This window comes from Molothrus aeneus, chromosome 28 (genome assembly GCF_037042795.1).
Source record: "Molothrus aeneus isolate 106 chromosome 28, BPBGC_Maene_1.0, whole genome shotgun sequence".
In the NCBI taxonomy this organism is placed as follows: Eukaryota; Metazoa; Chordata; class Aves; order Passeriformes; family Icteridae; genus Molothrus; species Molothrus aeneus.
This window is the reverse complement of record NC_089673.1, coordinates 4,863,832-4,882,662: the sequence shown is the minus strand read 5'-3', so window position 1 is coordinate 4,882,662 and position 18,831 is coordinate 4,863,832. Positions and strand designations below refer to the sequence as shown.

Below are 18,831 nucleotides of genomic sequence, written 5' to 3'. Positions count from 1 at the left end.
GCCGCGGGGGGAAAGGCGGGCGAAGCGCGCTGGGAACAGGGCGGAACCGGGCGGGAGCTGCACACCGGGATCTCCGAACCCTTCCCGAGGCTGCGCCCGCCGCGATTCAGTCGCGATGGGACCGGCGGTGTGCGGAGCGGCGCAGGCAGTACCAGGGCAGCCCAGCATTAGGGGCCTTCGCGGTGCATGGCGCGCGCAGGCGCGCCACCCGATGTGGAGAGCGGCGATTGGCTGTGCTGAGGGGGCGGGGTACAGTAACAGGCTCTGATTGGTGATCTCGGAGAGAGGCTCCGCCTACTTTGTGCGACACCGAGCGGGGCCTTCTGGGGTCCTTCCGCCGGCCCGGGCCCCGTTCGAACTCGGCGGGGCGGAGCCGCCGGGTTGCGGCCGGGATCGGTTCTGCCCTTCCCAAGGCCCCACTGCTCCGAGCCGCGCTTCTGAGAGGTTCCCGGGCTCGGCGGGGCCGGGGAGCAGCGAGTCACGAAAGCACTTTGGCCGCGGAGGGACGAACCCCCGCCATGGCACTTTGTCCTTCACAGTTCCTCTCATCCTTACGGGAATTCCAACACAATTCACAATCCCCGGGCCACACATCCCACCTCCAGGGCACCGCTTCCGGCAAAATCCACGGAGGAGCTGCCAGTGCTGCAATTCTCGAGGCTTCACACCACGAGAGAGCTCTGAGAGCTCCTCCGCCTGAGCTCGGCGCTGCCCACACTCAACACGGCGGCCTCGGTAACGGACGCGCCGCGCCCCGCCGGCCTCGTGCCCTCATCAAAGATGGCGCCCGCGAACCCAATCAAAGATGGCGGCGCGCGGCTTCAGTGTCGGCGGCGCCTGCCCGGCTCCAAGATGGCGCGCGGTCACGTGACGGGGGTGTGGGCCGCGTCCCGGCGGAAGCGTGAGGGACCGAGCAGGGATCAGCGGCTGGCGGCGGCGGGAGCGGGGCTGGCGCCGCAGGAGCAGACGTGCCGCAAGGCGGGAGACACGGCTGTCACCACGGAGTCCGCCAGCAGCAACACCGCGGCGGCCACCGCCGCTTCGCGGGCCGCGGGCGCCGGGGACCAGGCAACCTCGCTGCCCCCGCCTAGGATGCAGCGCAGGAAGGTGAGCACGGCCGGGAAACGGGGGAGGCGGCCGGCGGGGAGACTGGCGGGCTCGGGCCGCTGCTTTCTACCCTTCCCCACCCACTCCGCGCCTTCTCCCGGCTCCAAAACTGGGGGAAAAATAGCGGCCTTGAGCCCCCAGCGCTCGCCTCCCGCGCCCTCTGATTGGCTGGAGCACTAGCAGGCCGCGCGCTGATTGGCCGCTTTGCCCGTCACTCATCACCCCCAACGGCTACCGTTTTCCCTCCCCCGCGCGGGCAGCGGGGCCCGCCCCTTGCCGTTTCCGATTGGACACGCGCTCGGAGAGCTGGCCGTCTATTGGATGGATCTCCATGCCGGGCTGACCGCTGATTGGCTATTGCTGCTGTCCATCTCCGCCCCCAACGGTCACCTCCCCGCGCTAGCCTTGTTTCTCCCTTCCCCCACCGCGCCGCGGCCCCCCCTCGTTTGGCGTTGCCGTGGGAGCAAGCCTCGCGCTGATTGGCTGCCGTTTGCTGTCAATCACGCTCGGTGGGGCCCGCCTTTTTGCGCCTCGAGCTGCCATTGGTAGGCCTCCCTTTCGGTCCTGCCCACACCCGCTGTGATTGGCTGGGGCCGGCGCGGCTCTACTGGGTGCAAAACAAAGCGGCGCGGGGGCCGCGCTCCCGCCACCGGCGGGAGGCATAACCCCCCCCGTCCCCTCATGGCGGCCGCGCCCCCGCTCCCCTCACGGCCGCCGCCATCGCCGCCCCCCCACGGGCCTGCCCGCGCCGCGCTCCTGCAGCCGCCCCCCAGCACCTGCCGCTACCCCCAGTGTCCCCTTACGGTGTTAGCGTTCAACCGCACCTGGAAATCAGGCACCAGCCTGGAAACGGGAGGGGGGGAACAAAATTAAAGGTTTTAGATTGGAGTATGAATTGTTTAATCATGAGAAATGATGTAAAATGCTGTAATAGTGTTAAATAAAGGTGATAAAGAAAGAGAAAGGAGAATATATTGCAATTGCTGACCGATGCCAGGCCCCCTTCCAACATCCAGATTGCTGCCCCTGCTTTGGGATAATTCTGATAATTCCTGCACTTTGTATCCTGGGAATGGCACCCTATGCTGGGAATATCCCTTTGGCTGTGAGGGATCATCTGTCCCATGTTGCTTTCGAAACTCCTCGCTGACAGAGCAGGAGACGCAAAAAGAAAGGGAAAAAAGAGTCCTTGACTTGGCGTAAACCACACAGATCACTCTTGCAGCTGGGAGAATGTAGAGAATGTGGAATATTCCATCGTTTTTTGTGGTTTTAGCAGTAAGTACAGTACTTGAGTGCAGTGTGTGCCGTTGCAGAGGAACGCGGGCAGCAGCTCGGATGGGACGGAGGACTCGGATTTCTCCACGGACCCTGAGCACACGGACAGCTCCGAGAGCGACGGCACCTCCCGGAGATCCGCCCGCGTCACCCGCTCCTCGGCCCGCCTCAGCCAGAGCTCCCAGGGTACGGGGGGCTCCTCTGAAACCGGGGAAAGGCTCCTCTGAAACTGGGGAAAGGTTCTTCTTTAAGCCAGGGGAAAGGCTCCAGCCAGAGCTCACAGGGTACAGCAGGGCTCCCCTGAAAATGGGGAAAGGTTCTTCTTTAAACTGGGGAAAGACTCCTCCTTAAACCAGGGCAAGGCTCTTCCTTAAACTGGGGAAAGGATCTTCCTTAAACTGGGGAAAGCCTCCCCCTTAAACTGGGGAAAGCCTCCCCCTTAAACTGGGGAAAGGATCTTCCTTAAACCAGGGCAAGGCTCCCCCTTAAACTGGGGAAAGGATCTTCCTTAAACCAGAGAAAGGCTTCTCCTTAAACCAGGGAAAAGCTTCTCTTTAAACCAGGATAAGGCTTTTCCTTAAACTGAGGCTAGACTCCTCATTAAACCAGAAGGCTCTTGCAGCCCCACACACAGAATCCCAGGTGCAGCTCCACACCACAGGCAATCCTACTGTTCCCAAGGGTTATGAGTTCTTATCTAAACACTGATGGTTCTTATCTAAACTGAGGGATCTTTGCTTCTCCAAATGGGAGCTGGGCGGTAATTATGGGTTAATTAAGTTGTTAAACTCGGAGAAAGCTGGTGGCACTCCAGATTGCTCCAAGTGTCCTGAGATTTTATCAGGCAAGGCCAGAGCATGGTGACATGGGCAGGACAGAAGCATGGGGCGTTAGTCAGTGTGGGGCAGGGGGGACCTGTGGGTGCCACAGTGTGACTGTGGTGTCCCCATGGCTTCTCCATGGTGTGACTGTGGTGTCCTTATGGTGTAACTGTAGTGTCTCTACGGTGTGACTGTGGTGTCCCCCTAGAGAAACTGTACTGTCCCCATGGTTCCTGTGGTGTCTCTGTGGTTCTTGTGGTGTCCCCATGGTGTGACCATGGTGTCCCTGTGATGTCCCCATGGTGTGTCCTTGTGTCCCCGTGGTGTGACCGTGGTGTCCCCATGGTGTCCCTGTGGTGTGACTGTGGTGTCTCTGTGGTTCTTGTGGTGTCTCCATGGTGTGACCGTGGTGTCCCCGCAGTGTCCCCGTGGTGTGACCAGGGTGTCCTCATGGTTCCTGTGGTGTGACTGTGGTGTCCCCACGGTGTCCCCATGGTGTGACTGTGGTGTCCCCACGGTGTTGCCATGGTGCCTCATGGTTCCTGTGGGGTGACTGTGGTGTCCCCACGGTGTCCCCACGGTGTGACTGTGGTGTCCCCACGGTGTCCCCACGGTGTGACTGTGGTGTCCCCCCGCAGTGTCCCCCTGTGTAACTCAGCGTTTCCCCCGTGTGCGCAGACTCCAGCCCGGTGCGGAGCGCGGCGCCGTTCGGGCCGGACGAGCCGGTGTACTCCACGCGGAGGGTGACGCGCAGCCAGCAGCAGCCGGCTCCCGTCACCCCCAAGAAATACCCGCTGCGCCAGACCCGCTCCTCGGGCTCCGAGACCGAGCAGGCCGTGGACTTCTCAGACAGAGGTACCCACAGGGGCAGGGAATGCTCTGTTAGTGCCCACAGGGGCAGGGAATGCTCTGTTAGTGCCCACAGGGGGAGGGAACGCTGCATTGGCGCCCAGTGGGGCAGGGAATGCTGAATTAGTGCCAACAGGAGCAGGGAATGCTGCACTGGGGCACACAGGGGCAGGGAATGCTGTATTGGCACCTGGATGGGCAGGGAATGCTCTGTTGGCACCCACAGGAGCAGGGAATGCTGCACTGGTGCCCAGAGGAGCAGGGAATGCTCTGTTGGCACCCACAGGGGCAGGGAATGCTCTGTTGGCACTCACAGGGACAGGGAATGCTGCATTGGCACCTGGATGGGCAGGGAATGCTGCACTGGTGCCCAGAGGAGCAGGGAATGCTCCGTTGGCACTCACAGGGGCAGGGAATGCTCCGTTGGCACCCACAGGGGCAGGGAATGCTGCATTGGCACCTGGATGGGCAGGGAATGCTGCACCGGTGCTCAGAGGAGCAGCGAATGCTGCTCCCAGGGTGGGAGAGGCTCCGTGCAGCCCCTGAGGCGTTTTTGGGAGCGATTTTGGGATCTCTCCCCTGAGCTCCGTCCCCTGTGCCCCTGCCCAGACACCAAGAACGCGGCAGAGCACGACGAGTCCCCGCCCCGCACGCCCACGGGCAACGCGCCCTCCTCGGAGTCCGACATCGACATCTCCAGCCCCAACGTGTCCCACGACGAGAGCCTGGCCAAGGACATGTCCATGAAGGACTCGGGCAGCGACCTCTCGCACCGGCCCAAGCGCCGCCGCTTCCACGAGAGCTACAACTTCAACATGAAGTGTCCCACGCCCGGCTGCAACTCCCTGGGTGAGGCCCTGGCCTCGGCAGCCCTGCTCTGGGGCCGCTGCTTTGGGTGCTGTGGGTCCCGAGAACAAACAGGGAATTGGGGGCAGGAATGCCAAGGAGCAGGTCTGGAGATGGGATGTGAGACATAAGTACAGGGATGGTGCTCCTGGAGGGGTTTTGTGGTTTGGGATGAGGAACCAGATAGGAGGGTGACCGCAGGTGTGGGAGGAAAAGTGCCAGGTTTGTGGGCAGGGAATTGGTTTTTGCCAGAAACAGGAGTTCAGTGCCAAATTATTGCGCTCCCATCCCTGGCTGCTTTGGCTTAGTGTGAGGGGCAGGGAATGCCCCCTTCCTTTTTAAACCAGGAAGTTTCCTCTTCCTATCCCCCTGCCAGTGATCCTGAGGGAGCAGACAGGAGGGTGAGCATAGTTGTGGGAGGAAACATCCCAGATTTGTGGGGAAGGAATTGGTTTTTGCCAGAAACAGGATTTCAGTGCCAGACTATTGCACTCCCATCCCTGGCTGCTTTGGCTTACAGTGAGAAAGGTTTCCCTTCCTTTATAAACCAGGAATTTTCCTTCTATCTTTGTCAGTGGTCCTGTGGGAGATCTGCCCATGTGGGAGATGTCCTCCGCCTCTTTGGGACCATTTCTCACAGGTTTTGTTGTTTTCCTGATGCTTTGCAGGACACCTGACCGGGAAGCACGAGCGCCACTTCTCCATCTCGGGGTGCCCTCTCTACCACAACCTCTCAGCAGATGAGTGCAAGGTAAACCTGAATGGTTCTGCCTTCTGATTTCTCCTCCTTTGGGACTTTTAGGGTAAAATGCTGAGCCTTGTGATGTGTGAGCAGCAAACTGCTCCCCCCTGCGTGCTGCTGTGCTTGGCTGTGAGGCAGCAGTGTTTGTGTGTCACACCTGGAGGGGCAGGGGGTGACAGGAGGTGGCTGCAGCCCTGACAGGTGAATTTTGGCCTCCAGGTGCGAGCACAGAGCCGGGACAAGCAGATTGAGGAGCGGATGCTGGCCCACAGGCAGGATGACAACAACAGGCACGCCACCAGGCACCAGGTGAGGCCACAGCCTCAGCTCCCAGCTCCCAGCACAGGGACTGGGGCCTGGGCTCCCTTCTCCACATCCTGGGAGCTGCTGGGGCAGTCCTGAGCCTGCCCAGCTGCCATTCCAGAGGGGGAATTCCCTGGATCCCCTCAGAGAGATGGGAGCAGAGCTGTGTTCTGGGGATGATCCTTCCCCTGAGTTTGGATGTGCAGGACCAGGGAATTCCTGCAGAGCTGTAAACTGCAATTTCCCTCTGAGTAAGCAGCAGAGAGCCAAACCAGGGCAATGACATTTCCCAGTCCCTGAGTCAGCTCCCAGCACGGAGCTCACCCTGTCCTGTGGTGGGAAGGAAAATTTCCTGCTTTGCATTCCTGGGCTGCAGCTGCAGTGCCCTGTGATTAGCAGAGGATCTGCCTCACACCTCAAGGAATGGCTGCCAGCATGGAATTCTTTGGGGTGGGCAGGGAAGGGGGAGCTTTGGAGGGGCTGGAGCCTCTCAAGGCCCCACCTGGGGTTTCTTTCAGGCCCCCACAGAGAGGCAGCTGCGGTACAAGGAGAAGGTGGCTGAGCTCAGGAAGAAGAGGAACTCGGGGCTCAGCAAGGAGCAGAAGGAGAAATACATGGTAAAAGCAGGAATTCCATGCTGTCATTCCCCCTGGGATGGAGTCTGGCTCTCCCAGTCATCCTGCAGCATTCCCAGCTGGAATCAGGATCCAGGAGCTGTGCTGTGTTTTTCCAGGAGCACAGGCAGACCTATGGCAACACCAGGGAGCCTCTCCTGGAGAACCTGACCAGCGAGTACGACCTGGAGCTGTTCCGCAGGGCCCAGGCCCGCGCCTCCGAGGACCTGGTGAGAGCCTGCCCCAGGCACAGCCCCAGGGGCTCTGGGACCTGGTGAGAGCCTGCCCCAGGCACAGCCCCAGGCACAGCCCTGGGCTCTGGAGAGCCTGCCCCAGGCACAGCCCCAGGCACAGCCCTGGGGCCTGGGACCTGGTGAGAGCCTGCCCCAGGCACAGCCCCAGGGGTTCTGTGGGACCTGGTGAGAGCCTGCCCCAGGCACAGCCCCAGGCACAGCCCCAGGCACAGCCCCAGGCACAGCCCTGGGCTCTGTGGGACCTGGTGAGAGCCTGCCCCAGGCACAGCCCCAGGCACAGCCCCAGGCACAGCCCCAGGCACAGCCCCAGGCACAGCCCTGGGCTCTGTGGGACCTGGTGAGAGCCTGCCCCAGGGGCTCTGTGAGACCCTGCCCCAGGAGCTCTGGGACCTGGTGAGACCCTGCCCCAGCATAGCCCCAAGCACAGCCCTAGGGCTCTGTGGGACCTGGTGAGACCCTGCCCAAGGAGCTCTGGGACCTGGTGAGACCCTGCCCCAGGCACAGCCCCAGGGGCAGCTCTGGGCTCTGTGGGACCTGGTGAGACCCTGCCCCAGGGGCTCTGTGGGACCTGGTGAGACCCTGCCCCAGGGGCTCTGTGAGACCCTGCCCCAGCACAGCCCCAAGCACAGCCCTGGGGCTCTGTGGGACCTGGTGAGACCCTGCCCCAGGGGCTCTGTGGGACCTGGTGAGACCCTGCCCCAGGGGCTCTGTGGGACCTGGTGAGACCCTGCCCCAGGGGCTCTGTGGGACCTGGTGAGACCCTGCCCCAGGGGCTCTGTGGGGCCTGGTGAGACCCTGCCCCAGACACGGCCCCAGGCTCCGTGGGACCTGTCAGGCAGCACAGGGAGCTGGGCAGCAGCTCCAGGCCAACACAGCCAGCCCAGGCTGGGGGTGAGTGCCAGCTGTCCCCAGGGAGTGCTGGAGCTGAGCTCTGCTCTCAGGAACGTGTGGTGACATTCCAGGGGTGCTCCCAGGGGACAGTGGCAGCTTCAGTGTCCCTGCTGAGGGCTGGTGACAGCAAAAGCCACCTCAGCCTTCGCCTGTGACTGAGTTCAGGGGCTGGTGGTGTTGCTGAAGCTACTGAGGAGCCGCCCAAAGCCACATCCCATTCCAGAGAGGTATCAAAGGATCCTTTGATGCTTTTCTGGGATGGCTGGGGCACCTGGGGCAGAGCCCTGGGCTGTGTCACAGAGCCACAGGATGGACTGGGCTGTAAAAGCCCTCTCTGAGCTCATCCAGTGCCACCCGTGACCTGACACCACCTTGTCACCAAGTGCCACATCCAGGCTCTTCTAAACACCTCCAGGGACAGTGACACTTCCCTGGGCAGCCCCTTCCAATTCCCAATCCCTCTTTTTTGGGAGGAAATTCCTCCTCCTGTGCAGCCTGGCACAGCTGGGAGCTGTGTCCTCCTGTCCTGTTGTTCCCTGGGAGCAGAGCCTGGCTGCATTCTCCTATTGGGGTTATGGAGAGCCAGGAGGCCTCTCCTGATCCTTTTCTCCAGGATAAACACCCCCAGCTCCCTCAGCTGCTCCTCACAGCACTCATGTCCTATCCCTGGGCATCAGGAAAGGACCAGGAGTGGCGAGGAGCTGTAGGAATTGAATGAAAAAAACAAATTCAAAAAAAACTTGAACCGGATTTCCTCCAGGAAAACCAATCCCAATTCCCCCCCTGCTGCTCGGAATTCACTTTTTTGGCTCACCCTGCTTTCCCCCTGGGGCAGGAGAAGCTGAGGCTGCAGGGGCAGATCACCGAGGGCAGCAACATGATCAAGACCATCGCGTTTGGGCGCTACGAGCTGGACACGTGGTACCACTCGCCCTACCCCGAGGAGTACGCGCGCCTCGGCCGCCTCTACATGTGCGAGTTCTGCCTCAAGTACATGAAGAGCCAGACCATCCTGCGCAGGCACATGGTGAGGGCTGGGGCCAGGCCTGCTGGGGAGGCTGCTCTGGGACCCTGGAACGGCACAGTCCCACTGGGAGTCCTGCTCTGGGGTCAGGGAGGGCTCAGTCCTGCTGGGGAGGCTGCTCTGGGACCCTGGAATGGTACAGTGCTGCTGGGGAGGGTGCTGAGGGACCCTGGAATGGCACAGTGCTGCTGGGGAGGCTGCTCTGGGACCCTGGAACGGCACAGTGCTGCTGGGGAGGGTGCTCTGGGGTCAGGGAGAGCTCTTTCCTGTTGGAAATGCTAATGTGGGGTCAGGGAACAGCTCAGTCCTGCTGGGAATGCTGCTGTGGGGTCAGGGAATGGCTCAGTCCTACTGGGAATGCTGCTCTGGGGTCAGGGAAGGCTCAGTCCTGCTGTGGGGTCAGGGAATGGCTCAGTCCCACTGGGAATGCTGCTCTGGGGTCAGGGAGGGCTCAGTCCCACTGGGGAGGGTGGTCTGGGGTCAGGGAGGGCTCAGTCCCACTGAGAGTCCTGCTATAGGGTCAGGGAGGGCTCAGTCCCACTGGCAATGCTGCTCTGGGGTCAGGGAAGGCTCAGTCCCACTGGGAATGCTGCTCTGGGGTCAGGGAAGGCTCAGTCCTGCTGTGGGGTCAGGGAACAGCTCAGTCCCACTGGGAATGCTGCTCTGGGGTCAGGGAATGGCTCAGTCCCACTGGGAATGCTGCTCTGGGGTCAGGGAATGGCTCAGTCCCACTGGCAATGCTGCTCTGGGGTCAGGGAAGGCTCAGTCCTGCTCTGGGGTCAGGGAATGGCTCAGTCCCACTGGCAATGCTGCTCTGGGGTCAGGGAATGGCTCAGTCCTGCTGTGGGGTCAGGGAACAGCTCAGTCCCGCTGGGGAGGCTGCTCTGGGATTAGGTGGGGCTCAGTCCCGCTGGGAATGCTGCTGTGGGACCAGAGAGGGCCCAGGCAGGCTCAGCCTGTGCACGTGGCAGTGTGTGACAGCAGGCTGCAGTTCCCTGTCCCCAGGCCAGCAGTGACAGCCCCGTTCTGTCCCTGTCCCAGGCCAAGTGTGTCTGGAAGCACCCCCCAGGGGACGAGATCTACCGCAAGGGCTCCATCTCCGTCTTCGAGGTGGATGGCAAGAAAAACAAGGTGAGTGGGGCCAGGGTGGCCCTGGGGACAGCCAGGGTGGCCCTGGGGACAGCCAGGGTGGCCCCGTGGCCCTGCTCACAGAGGGGCTGCTGCAGTTGGGCCGTTCCTGCAGGAGTTTTGCTGCTGCTCCTGTGGTGCTCCAGCAGCTCCCTGTGTGTCTCAGCCAGCAGAGGTGAGGGGCAGGATCCAGGCTCCATCACCACTGGAATTGTTTCCTGGCCCAGCTGCTCTGTTTCCCCATCATTTCTCAGATGATTCTGAGGTTTTTCTGTCCTTTCCCAGGTGGTTTTGCCCACATTTGGGGTATCCCAGTGGAATAAACAAACACCTGCATCTTGGGGTATCCCAGTGGAGTAAACACCTGCATCTTGGGGTATCCCAGTGGAATAAACACCTGCATCTTGGGGTATCCCAATAGAATAAACACCTGCATCTTGGGGTATCCCAATAGAATAAACACCTGCATCTTGGGGTATTCCAGTGGAATAAACACCTCCATCCTGGGGTATCCCAGTGGAGTAAACACCTGCATCTTTGGGTATCCCAATGGAATAAACAAACACCTGCATCTTGGGGTATCCCAGTGGAGTAAACACCTCATCTTGGGGTATCCCACTCGAATAAACACCTGCATCTTGGGGTATCCCAATGGAATAAACACCTGCATCTTGGGGTACTCCAGTGGAATAAACAAACACCTGCATCTTGGGGTATCCCAATGGAGTAAACACCTGCATCTTGGGGTATCCCAGTGGAGTAAACACCTGCATCTTGGGGTATCCCAATAGAATAAACACCTGCATCTTGGGGTATCCCAATGGAATAAACACCTGCATCTTGGGGTATCCCAATGGAATAAACACCTGCATCTTGGGGTATCCCAGTGGAATAAACACCTGCATCATGGGGTACTCCAGTGGAATAAACACCTGCATCTTGGGGTATCCCAATGGAATAAACACCTGCATCTTGGGGTATCCCAATGGAATAAACACCTGCATCTTGGGGTATCCCAGTGGAATAAACACCTGCATCTTGGGGTATCCCAATGGAATAAACACCTGCATCTTGGGGTATCCCAATGGAGTAAACACCTGCATCTTGGGGTATCCCAGTGGAGTAAACACCTGCATCTTGGGGTATCCCAATGGAATAAACACCTGCATCTTGGGGTATCCCAGTGGAGTAAACACCTCATCTTGGGGTATCCCACTGGAGTAAACACCTGCATCTTGGGGTATCCCAATGGAATAAACACCTCATCTTGGGGTACTCCAGTGGAATAAACACCTGCATCTTGGGGTATCCCAGTGGAGTAAACACCTGCATCTTGGGGTATCCCACTCGAATAAACACCTCATCTTGGGGTATCCCAATAGAATAAACACCTGCATCTTGGGGTACTCCACTGGAATAAACACCTGCATCTTGGGGTATCCCAGTGGAATAAACACCTGCATCTCTTTTCTGTGCCCAGATCTACTGTCAGAACCTGTGTCTGCTGGCAAAGCTTTTCCTGGACCACAAAACCCTCTATTATGATGTGGAACCCTTCCTCTTCTACGTCATGACAGAGGCTGACAACACTGGCTGCCACCTGATTGGGTATTTCTCCAAGGTCAGTGGAGAACATTCATCCCCCACCTCACTAAAATGGAATTTAGGGCCCCCTCATCAGCACTGAATCCCTTTGGCAGCCTCAGGATTTGCTGCTTTTGGGAGCAGGTGAAAGTCCAAGGCTGAGCTGCAGGGGTTGTTGTGTTTGCTGAGGGATTGCTGGTGCTGTGCTCATTCCCAGCAAAAACCAAACCAGCTCCAAGGAATTGGAGTTGCCAGGGAGCAGAGTGGTGTCGTCATTGGGGAGAAAGAAACTGGGGAGGAATGTGGAGAAAAATACATGAAAATAAATAATATTAATAATAAACATTAAAATAAAAATAAATATTAAATAAATTTTGAAAGAAATCACCGTGATTTCTTCTGCCAGGGAGCAGAGTGGTGTCTTCGTTAGGGAGAAAGAAACTGGGGAGGAATGTGGAGAAAAATGCATTAAAATAAATATTAAATAATAATAAACATTAAAATAAAAATAAATATTAAATAAATTTTGAAAGAAATCACCGTGATTTCTTCTGCCAGGGAGCAGAGTGGTGTCTTCGTTAGAGAGAAAGAAACTGGGGAGGAATGTGGAGAAAAATGCATTAAAATAAATATTAAATAATAATAAACATTAAAATAAAAATAAATATTAAATAAATTTTGAAAGAAATCACCGTGATTTCTTCTGCCAGGAAGCAGAGTGGTGTCTTCATTAGGGAGAAAGAAACTGGGGAGGAATGTGGAGAAAAATGCATTAAAATAAATATTAAATAATAATAAACATTAAAATAAAAATAATATTAAATAAATTTTGAAAGAAATCACCGTGATTTCTTCTGCCAGGAAGCAGAGTGGTGTCTTCATTAGGGAGAAAGAAACTGGGAAGGAATGTGGAGAAAAATACATGAAAATAAATAATATTAATAATAAATATTAAAATAAAAATAAATATTAAATAAATTTTGAAAGAAATCACCGTGATTTCTTCTGCCAGGAAGCAGAGTGGTGTCTTCATTAGGGAGAAAGAAACTGGGGAGGAATGTGGAGAAAAATACATGAAAATAATTTTTAAATATTATTAATAATAAATACTAAAATAAAAATAAATATTAAATAAATTTTAAAATAAATCACCGTGATTTCTTTTTAAATAAAACAGCTGAAGGAATAAAAATTCTGAGTTCCCTCCTGTCTGCCCTTGTTTCCAGGAGAAGAATTCCTTCCTCAACTACAACGTGTCCTGCATCCTGACCATGCCCCAGTACATGAGACAAGGCTATGGCAAAATGCTCATTGACTTCAGTGAGTGTGGGGGGAAATTCTGGGCAAAAAATTCCTCCAGCTCCACCAGGAAATCTCCCCTGGCTGCTGCTGCTGGAGCAGCTTCCATCCTGGCTCGTTCCTGAGTCGTTTAAATGTGGTTATTTTTATAATTTTTTTAGGCTATTTGCTGTCTAAAGTAGAGGAAAAAGTTGGTTCCCCAGAGCGTCCCCTGTCCGACCTGGGCCTGATCAGCTACAGGAGCTACTGGAAGGAGGTTCTGCTGCGGTACCTGCACAACTTCCAGGGCAAGGAGATCTCCATCAAAGGTCAGGGGGGGTTTGGGATCATCCCTGAGCCTCTCAGGCCTGCCTCACCCACCCAGGTGCTGGTGGAGAGCACTGAATTCCATGGGGTGTTGGGAATGGCTGAAATTTGAAGCATTTTGAAGGATGAATTGGCTGCTTGATGGAAAAAAAACCTGCAATTTTCAAAAGATTCAGCAAAAAGCTTCGTCCTGCTGTGTATTAGAATATTAATTTTAACCAAAAACGGCTCCAGCAGCCAATATTGAGAATATTTGGCCTTTTCTTAATGGCATTTCTCTGTTGGTGGCACCTGGGAGGACATGGAGTTTTCCTGTGGGGGTGTGGAAAAGCAGGATTGCATCTTCCCTCAGGGGATTTGTTACAGATCCCAAACCCAGCACCCCCAGACCCCTGCAGCCCTGGCCAGTCCCACATTCCTGAGGGGATGGCACCGAGCTGGCGCTGGCCCAGGGCTCTGGGGCTGTGTCAGAGGCTCTGGGGGGCTCTGATTGCAGAGATCAGCCAGGAGACTGCTGTGAACCCCGTGGACATCGTCAGCACCCTGCAGGCCCTGCAGATGCTCAAGTACTGGAAGGGCAAACACCTGGTCCTCAAGAGACAGGTGAGCCTGGGGCACCTCCCTTCACCTCCTCCTTTTCCTTGCTGCAGTCAGGAATTCCTTGGGTTCTCCATTCCTCCTTTTCCTTGCTGCAATCAGGGTTTCCTTGGGTTCTCCTCCTTTTCCTTGCTGGAATCAGAAATTCCTTGGGTTCTCCTCCTTTCCTTGCTGCAATCAGGGGTTCCATGGGTTCTCCTCCTTTTCCTTGCTGCAATCAGGGATTCCTTGGGTTCTCCTTTTCCTTGCTGCAATCAGGAATTCCTTGGGTTCTCCTTTTCCTTGCTGGAATCAGAAATTCCTTGGGTTCTCCATTCCTCCTTTTCCTTGCTGGAATCAGGGATTCCTTGGGTTCTCCTCCTTTTCCTTCTGCAGTCAGGGATTCCTTGGGTTCTCCTTTTCCTTGCTGCAATCAGGGATTCCTTGGGTTCTCCATTCCTCCTTTTCCTTGTTTGAATCAGGGATTCCTTGGGTTCTCCTCCTTTTCCTTCTGCAGTCAGGAATTCCTTGGGTTCTCCAGCCTGCTCATTCTCCTCTCCAAGTAAAGCAGGAGGTGGGAATCCAACCTTGTTCTTCAGCAGGGCAGGAACGAGCCCTGCAGGACACCCCAAAACCCCACCCTGGGCATCCCTGGCAGGGGCATCCAAACACCCCTGGAGGTCTGGCAGCCTCAGGGCTGTGCCCATTCCCTGCTCCAGTGCCCAGCACCCTCTGGATGAGGAACTTCCCCTAAAATCCAACCCAAACCTCCCTGGCCTGCAGTGAATGGGATCCTGCATGGCTCCTGCTTGTTCCCTTCCTGATAAATCCCTGGGTGAGGGGTTTAAACCCCAAACCTTTTCCCTTCCCTGGGGCCCCTTTGGAGCTCGACTGAAGGGCTTCTAGAAAGCTCCATGGAGGAGAAATTGTTCTTTTGGGGCAACTTTGGTGTCACTTTGCTGTTATTGTGCTGATATTTTGGTGTTGTTTTGGTGTTCCTCTGCTGTCATTTTGGTGTTGTTTTGGTGTTCCTCTGCTGTTACTTTGGTGTTGTTTTGGTGTAACTCTGCAGATATTTTGGTGTTGTTTTGCTGTTCCTCTGCTGTTACTTTGGTGTTGTTTTGGTGTAACTCTGCAGATATTTTGGTGTTGTTTTGGTGTTCCTCTGCAGATATTTTGGTGTTGCTTTGCTGTTCCTCTGCTGATATTTTGCTGCTCCTTTCCCATTCCTTTGAGGCATTAATGAGTGAGCCCCCTCCCCTTTGGGGTGCTGTCCCAGGGGTGGTTCCCCACCAGGATCACCCCTAACCTGCCTCCCCCCTGCTCTCCCCAGGACCTGATTGATGAGTGGATCGCCAAGGAGGCCAAGAGGTCCAACAGCAACAAGACCATGGATCCCAGCTGCCTGAAGTGGACCCCTCCCAAGGGCACCTAGGTGTCCCCAGCAGCGTCCCCAGCAGAGGAGGATCCGCGTGCTTGGCTCTGCAGTGTCCCCAGGGCGGGTCACCCCGGGCTGGCCTGGCCTGGCCCTGTGTCCCCACAGTTCTGAGGAACTCGGAAGTTTCGGCCTCAGTGAGGCCGCGAGGACTGGAAGTGTCTGGGAGCCCCAGGAAGCTGAGGAGCTCTGGCTGCTGGGCCTGTCCCCGTCCCTGCTGTCCTGCTCCGTCCCTCTGTCCCTCCTGCAGCTCCCCTGGGGGCTGGGGTCACCCCTGGCTCTTGGACAGGGCTGGAAATGCTTCTCTGGGGCAGCACCATCAGTGCTTGGAGCTGCTCCTGTCCCATCCTGTGTCTGGAATAGCTTTAGTGGGATCATTGCCCCTCTCCCAGCAGTTTTCCCTAGGATCCACTTAGTTCCTGTTTGTACAGCCAGAATTGCACCTCCTGCACCTGAGGCAGTCACTGGGTGTCCCTGTCACCCCTTCCTGGAGCCACCACAGCCCTGCTGGAAGCACCTCTGGAGTAGAATTCCCATTTTTTTCCCTGGTGTGTATCTCGTGGAATTGCTGAGTTCTGTACATAAACCACCTGCTGAGTGTATTCCCCTGGAGATGTTTTTCCCAGAGCAGCCTTCCTGGAATTGCAGGTCCCTTTTTATTGGAGTTTTTTTTTTTTTTGTTTGTTTGTTTTTCCCCTCCAGGCTTGAAGGAATCCAAACTTTGGCCTTTTCCAAGGAGCCACAGGAACTCCCAGCCCCAATTCCAGGAGCTGTTGGGCTGCTGTGCTCCAGGCAGGATGGATTCCCTGGCAGAGCAAAAAAAAAAAATTTAAAAAAAGCTTTGATTCCTCCCTCCCATCAGCAGAAATATCCCAGAATGGCCTCCCAGTAAAGCCACTGTCCTCATGCCACCCATCCCTGGGTGGCTCCAGTGTCACTGACAGAGGGACAGCCCTGGCAAGGGGCTCAGTTCCCTGATCCCAGGGCTGATTTCAGTGATCCCAGTGCTGGATTCCGTGATCCCAGTGCTGGATTCCGTGATCCCAGTGCTGGATTCCCTGGTCCCAGTGCTGATTTCATTGATCCCAGTGCTGATTTCAGTGATCCCAGTGCTGGATTCAGTGATCCCAGTGCTGATTTCAGTGATCCCAGTGCTGGATTCCGTGATCCCAGTGCTGGATTCCGTGATCCCAGTGCTGGATTCCCTGGTCCCAGTGCTGATTTCTTTGATCCCAGTGCTGATTTCAGTGATCCCAGTGCTGAATTCAGTGATCCCAGTGCTGGATTCAGTGATCCCAGTGCTGATTTCAGTGATCCCAGTGCTGGATTCCCCAATCCCAGTGCTGATTTCAGTGATCCCAGTGCTGATTTCAGTGATCCCAGTGCTGGATTCCCCAATCCCAGTGCTGATTTCATTGATCCCAGTGCTGATTTCAGTGATCCCAGTGCTGGATTCCCCAATCCCAGTGCTGAATTCAGTGATCCCAGTGCTGGATTCAGTGATCCCAGTGCTGGATTCAGTGATCCCAGTGCTGGATTCCCCGGTCCCAGTGCTGATTTCAGTGATCCCAGTGCTGGATTCAGTGATCCCAGTGCTGATTTCAGTGATCCCAGTGCTGGATTCAGTGATCCCAGTGCTGGATTCCCCAATCCCAGTGCTGGATTCCCCAATCCCAGTGCTGATTTCAGTGATCCCAGTGCTGATTTCCTCCACCCCAGTGATTCCTCACGGAACAGGGTGTGAAATGAAGCACTCCTGGGCAGGTGGGAGCCGTTCCCATTGACCACTGCCCCGTCCTGACTGGAAGAGCTCCCTCCTGGCTCCCTCCTGTTCCCCTGCCTTTCCCCTGCAGCCCCAGAGCACCCCCGGCCCCTGGTGCTCGGCGTGGGCCTCGTGGGCATTACTGACCCCGCTGTCCCTGCTGTCCCCAGCTCAGATCCCCAGGAATGTCCCGGGAGGGCAGGGGGAGGCTCCTGCTCCCCTCCCTGCTGGGCCGTGCTGCTCCTGTACCCGCTCCTCAATAAAAGCATGTTCCTGCTCATGTTCCTGCTCCAGCCCTGCCTTCTGCTTTCCCCCTGGCCCCAGGGTCCTCTGAACCCACCCCAGGCCTGGGGGTTTTGGGATTGGGACTGGAGCAGCCTCGGCGTTGGGTATTTCCCAAAAATCCTGCTCTGGACGGTTGAAGTGCTTTGAACCCTTTCCATGAAGGAATTTTCCCTGATACCCATCCTAAACCTCCCTGGAACTTCAGGCTGTTCTTGGGACCAGAGGAGTTTTCCCCACATGGAGTTTTCCTCCTTTCCATGAAGGAATTTTCCCCGAGATCCATCCTAAACCTCTCCTGGCACAACCTGAGGCTGTTCTTGGGACAAGAAAAGTTTTCCCCAGATGGAGTTTTCCCCTTTTCCATGAAGGAATTTTCCCTGATACCGATCCTAAACCTCTCCTGGCACAACCTGAGGCCGTTCTTGGGACGAGAGGAGTTTTCCCCACATGGAGTTTTCCTCCTTTCTATGAAGGAATTTTCCCTGATACCCATCCTAAACCTCCCCTGCAACTTGAGGCTGTTCTTGGGACAAACAGAGTTTTCCCCAGATGGAGTTTTCCCCTTTTCCATGAAGGAATTTTCCCTGATACCCATCCTAAACCTCCCCTGGCACCACCTGAGGCTGTTCTTGGGATCAGAAGAGTTTTCCCCACACTGAGGGAAAGCTGCTGGAGGAGAATTCCCCGAGATCTCCCTGAATTTCCAGGAGCTGCTCTGTGGTTCCTGATTGGAATTCCTGCTGGCTTCTCCCTTTCTGCTGGGCTGGTTTGGGGCAGGATGTGGTGGGGAACAGGGACTGATGTTCCCAAAAGGAACCGGGGGAAGCAGAGGAAGAGACGGGCGCTAAATCCATGCAGTGACTTCAGCTGTTCCTATTGTCATCCTCCATCCATGGGGACAATCCCTGTGCCCCAGCCCCTCCCTCGCTGTCCCAAACCCATGGAAAGAGCTGGAACAGCCTCTCCTGGCCAGGGCAGGGCAGCTCTATTCCTGGGACCATCCCCTGTCATTATCTCAGCCTTTCCTGCCCTCCCCAGCCCGGCCCACGCGGCCCCAAAACCACCCGAGGTGCAGGAGAAAAACGGGAGCCAGGAGAGGGAAAAGAAAACATCCCCAGGAAACCACGGATCCCAAAGGCTCCTGTGGCTTTTCCTGCAGGAGAGCTCAGCCCCCGGAGCTGCCAGGCAGGGCTGGCACCTCCCTGCAGAGCCCAGGGGGCCAGAACCTTCCTGAGCCCGGGCCTGCTTTGGGACCACAGCTCTGGAATGGTTTGGGATGGAGGGATCCTAAATCCCAGCCATTCCCACCCCTGGGATGCAAGGAGGATCCTAAATCCTGGCCATTCCCACCCCTGGCATGGAGGGATCCTAAATCCCGGCTATTCCCACCCCTGGGATGCAAGGATCCTAAATCCTGGCCATTCCCACCCCTGGGATGCAAGGATCCTAAATCCCGGCCATTCCCACCCCTGGGATGCAAGGAGGATCCTAAATCCCGGCTATTCCCACGCCTGGCATGGAGGGATCCTAAATCCCAGCCATTCCCACCCCTGGCATGGAGGGATCCTAAATCCTGGCCATTCCCATCCCTGGGATGCAAGGATCCTAAATCCCAGCCATTCCCACCCCTGACATAGAGGGATCCGAAATCCCGGCCATTCGCACCCCTGAGATGCAAGGATCCTAAATCCCCTGCCCTGGCCAGCCACCTTCCACCATCCCAAGCT

The 18,831-nt window shown here is 56.4% G+C and overlaps 1 protein-coding gene across 1 annotated transcript; it reads left to right on the top strand.

Annotated features, from left to right (window-relative positions):
• The first annotated feature begins 887 nt into the window (after positions 1-887).
• KAT7 (lysine acetyltransferase 7) lies at positions 888-17,099 on the top strand. Its single transcript, XM_066567139.1, has 15 exons — positions 888-1,107; positions 2,424-2,571; positions 3,885-4,061; positions 4,665-4,904; positions 5,570-5,652; positions 5,863-5,952; positions 6,465-6,563; positions 6,680-6,790; positions 8,541-8,732; positions 9,771-9,860; positions 11,338-11,478; positions 12,668-12,761; positions 12,902-13,048; positions 13,543-13,649; positions 14,956-17,099. The coding sequence occupies exons 1-15, from the start codon at positions 1,093-1,095 to the stop codon at positions 15,055-15,057; spliced, it is 1,836 nt and encodes a 611-aa protein (XP_066423236.1). The 5' UTR covers positions 888-1,092; the 3' UTR covers positions 15,058-17,099.
• Positions 17,100-18,831: the final 1,732 nt, after the last annotated feature.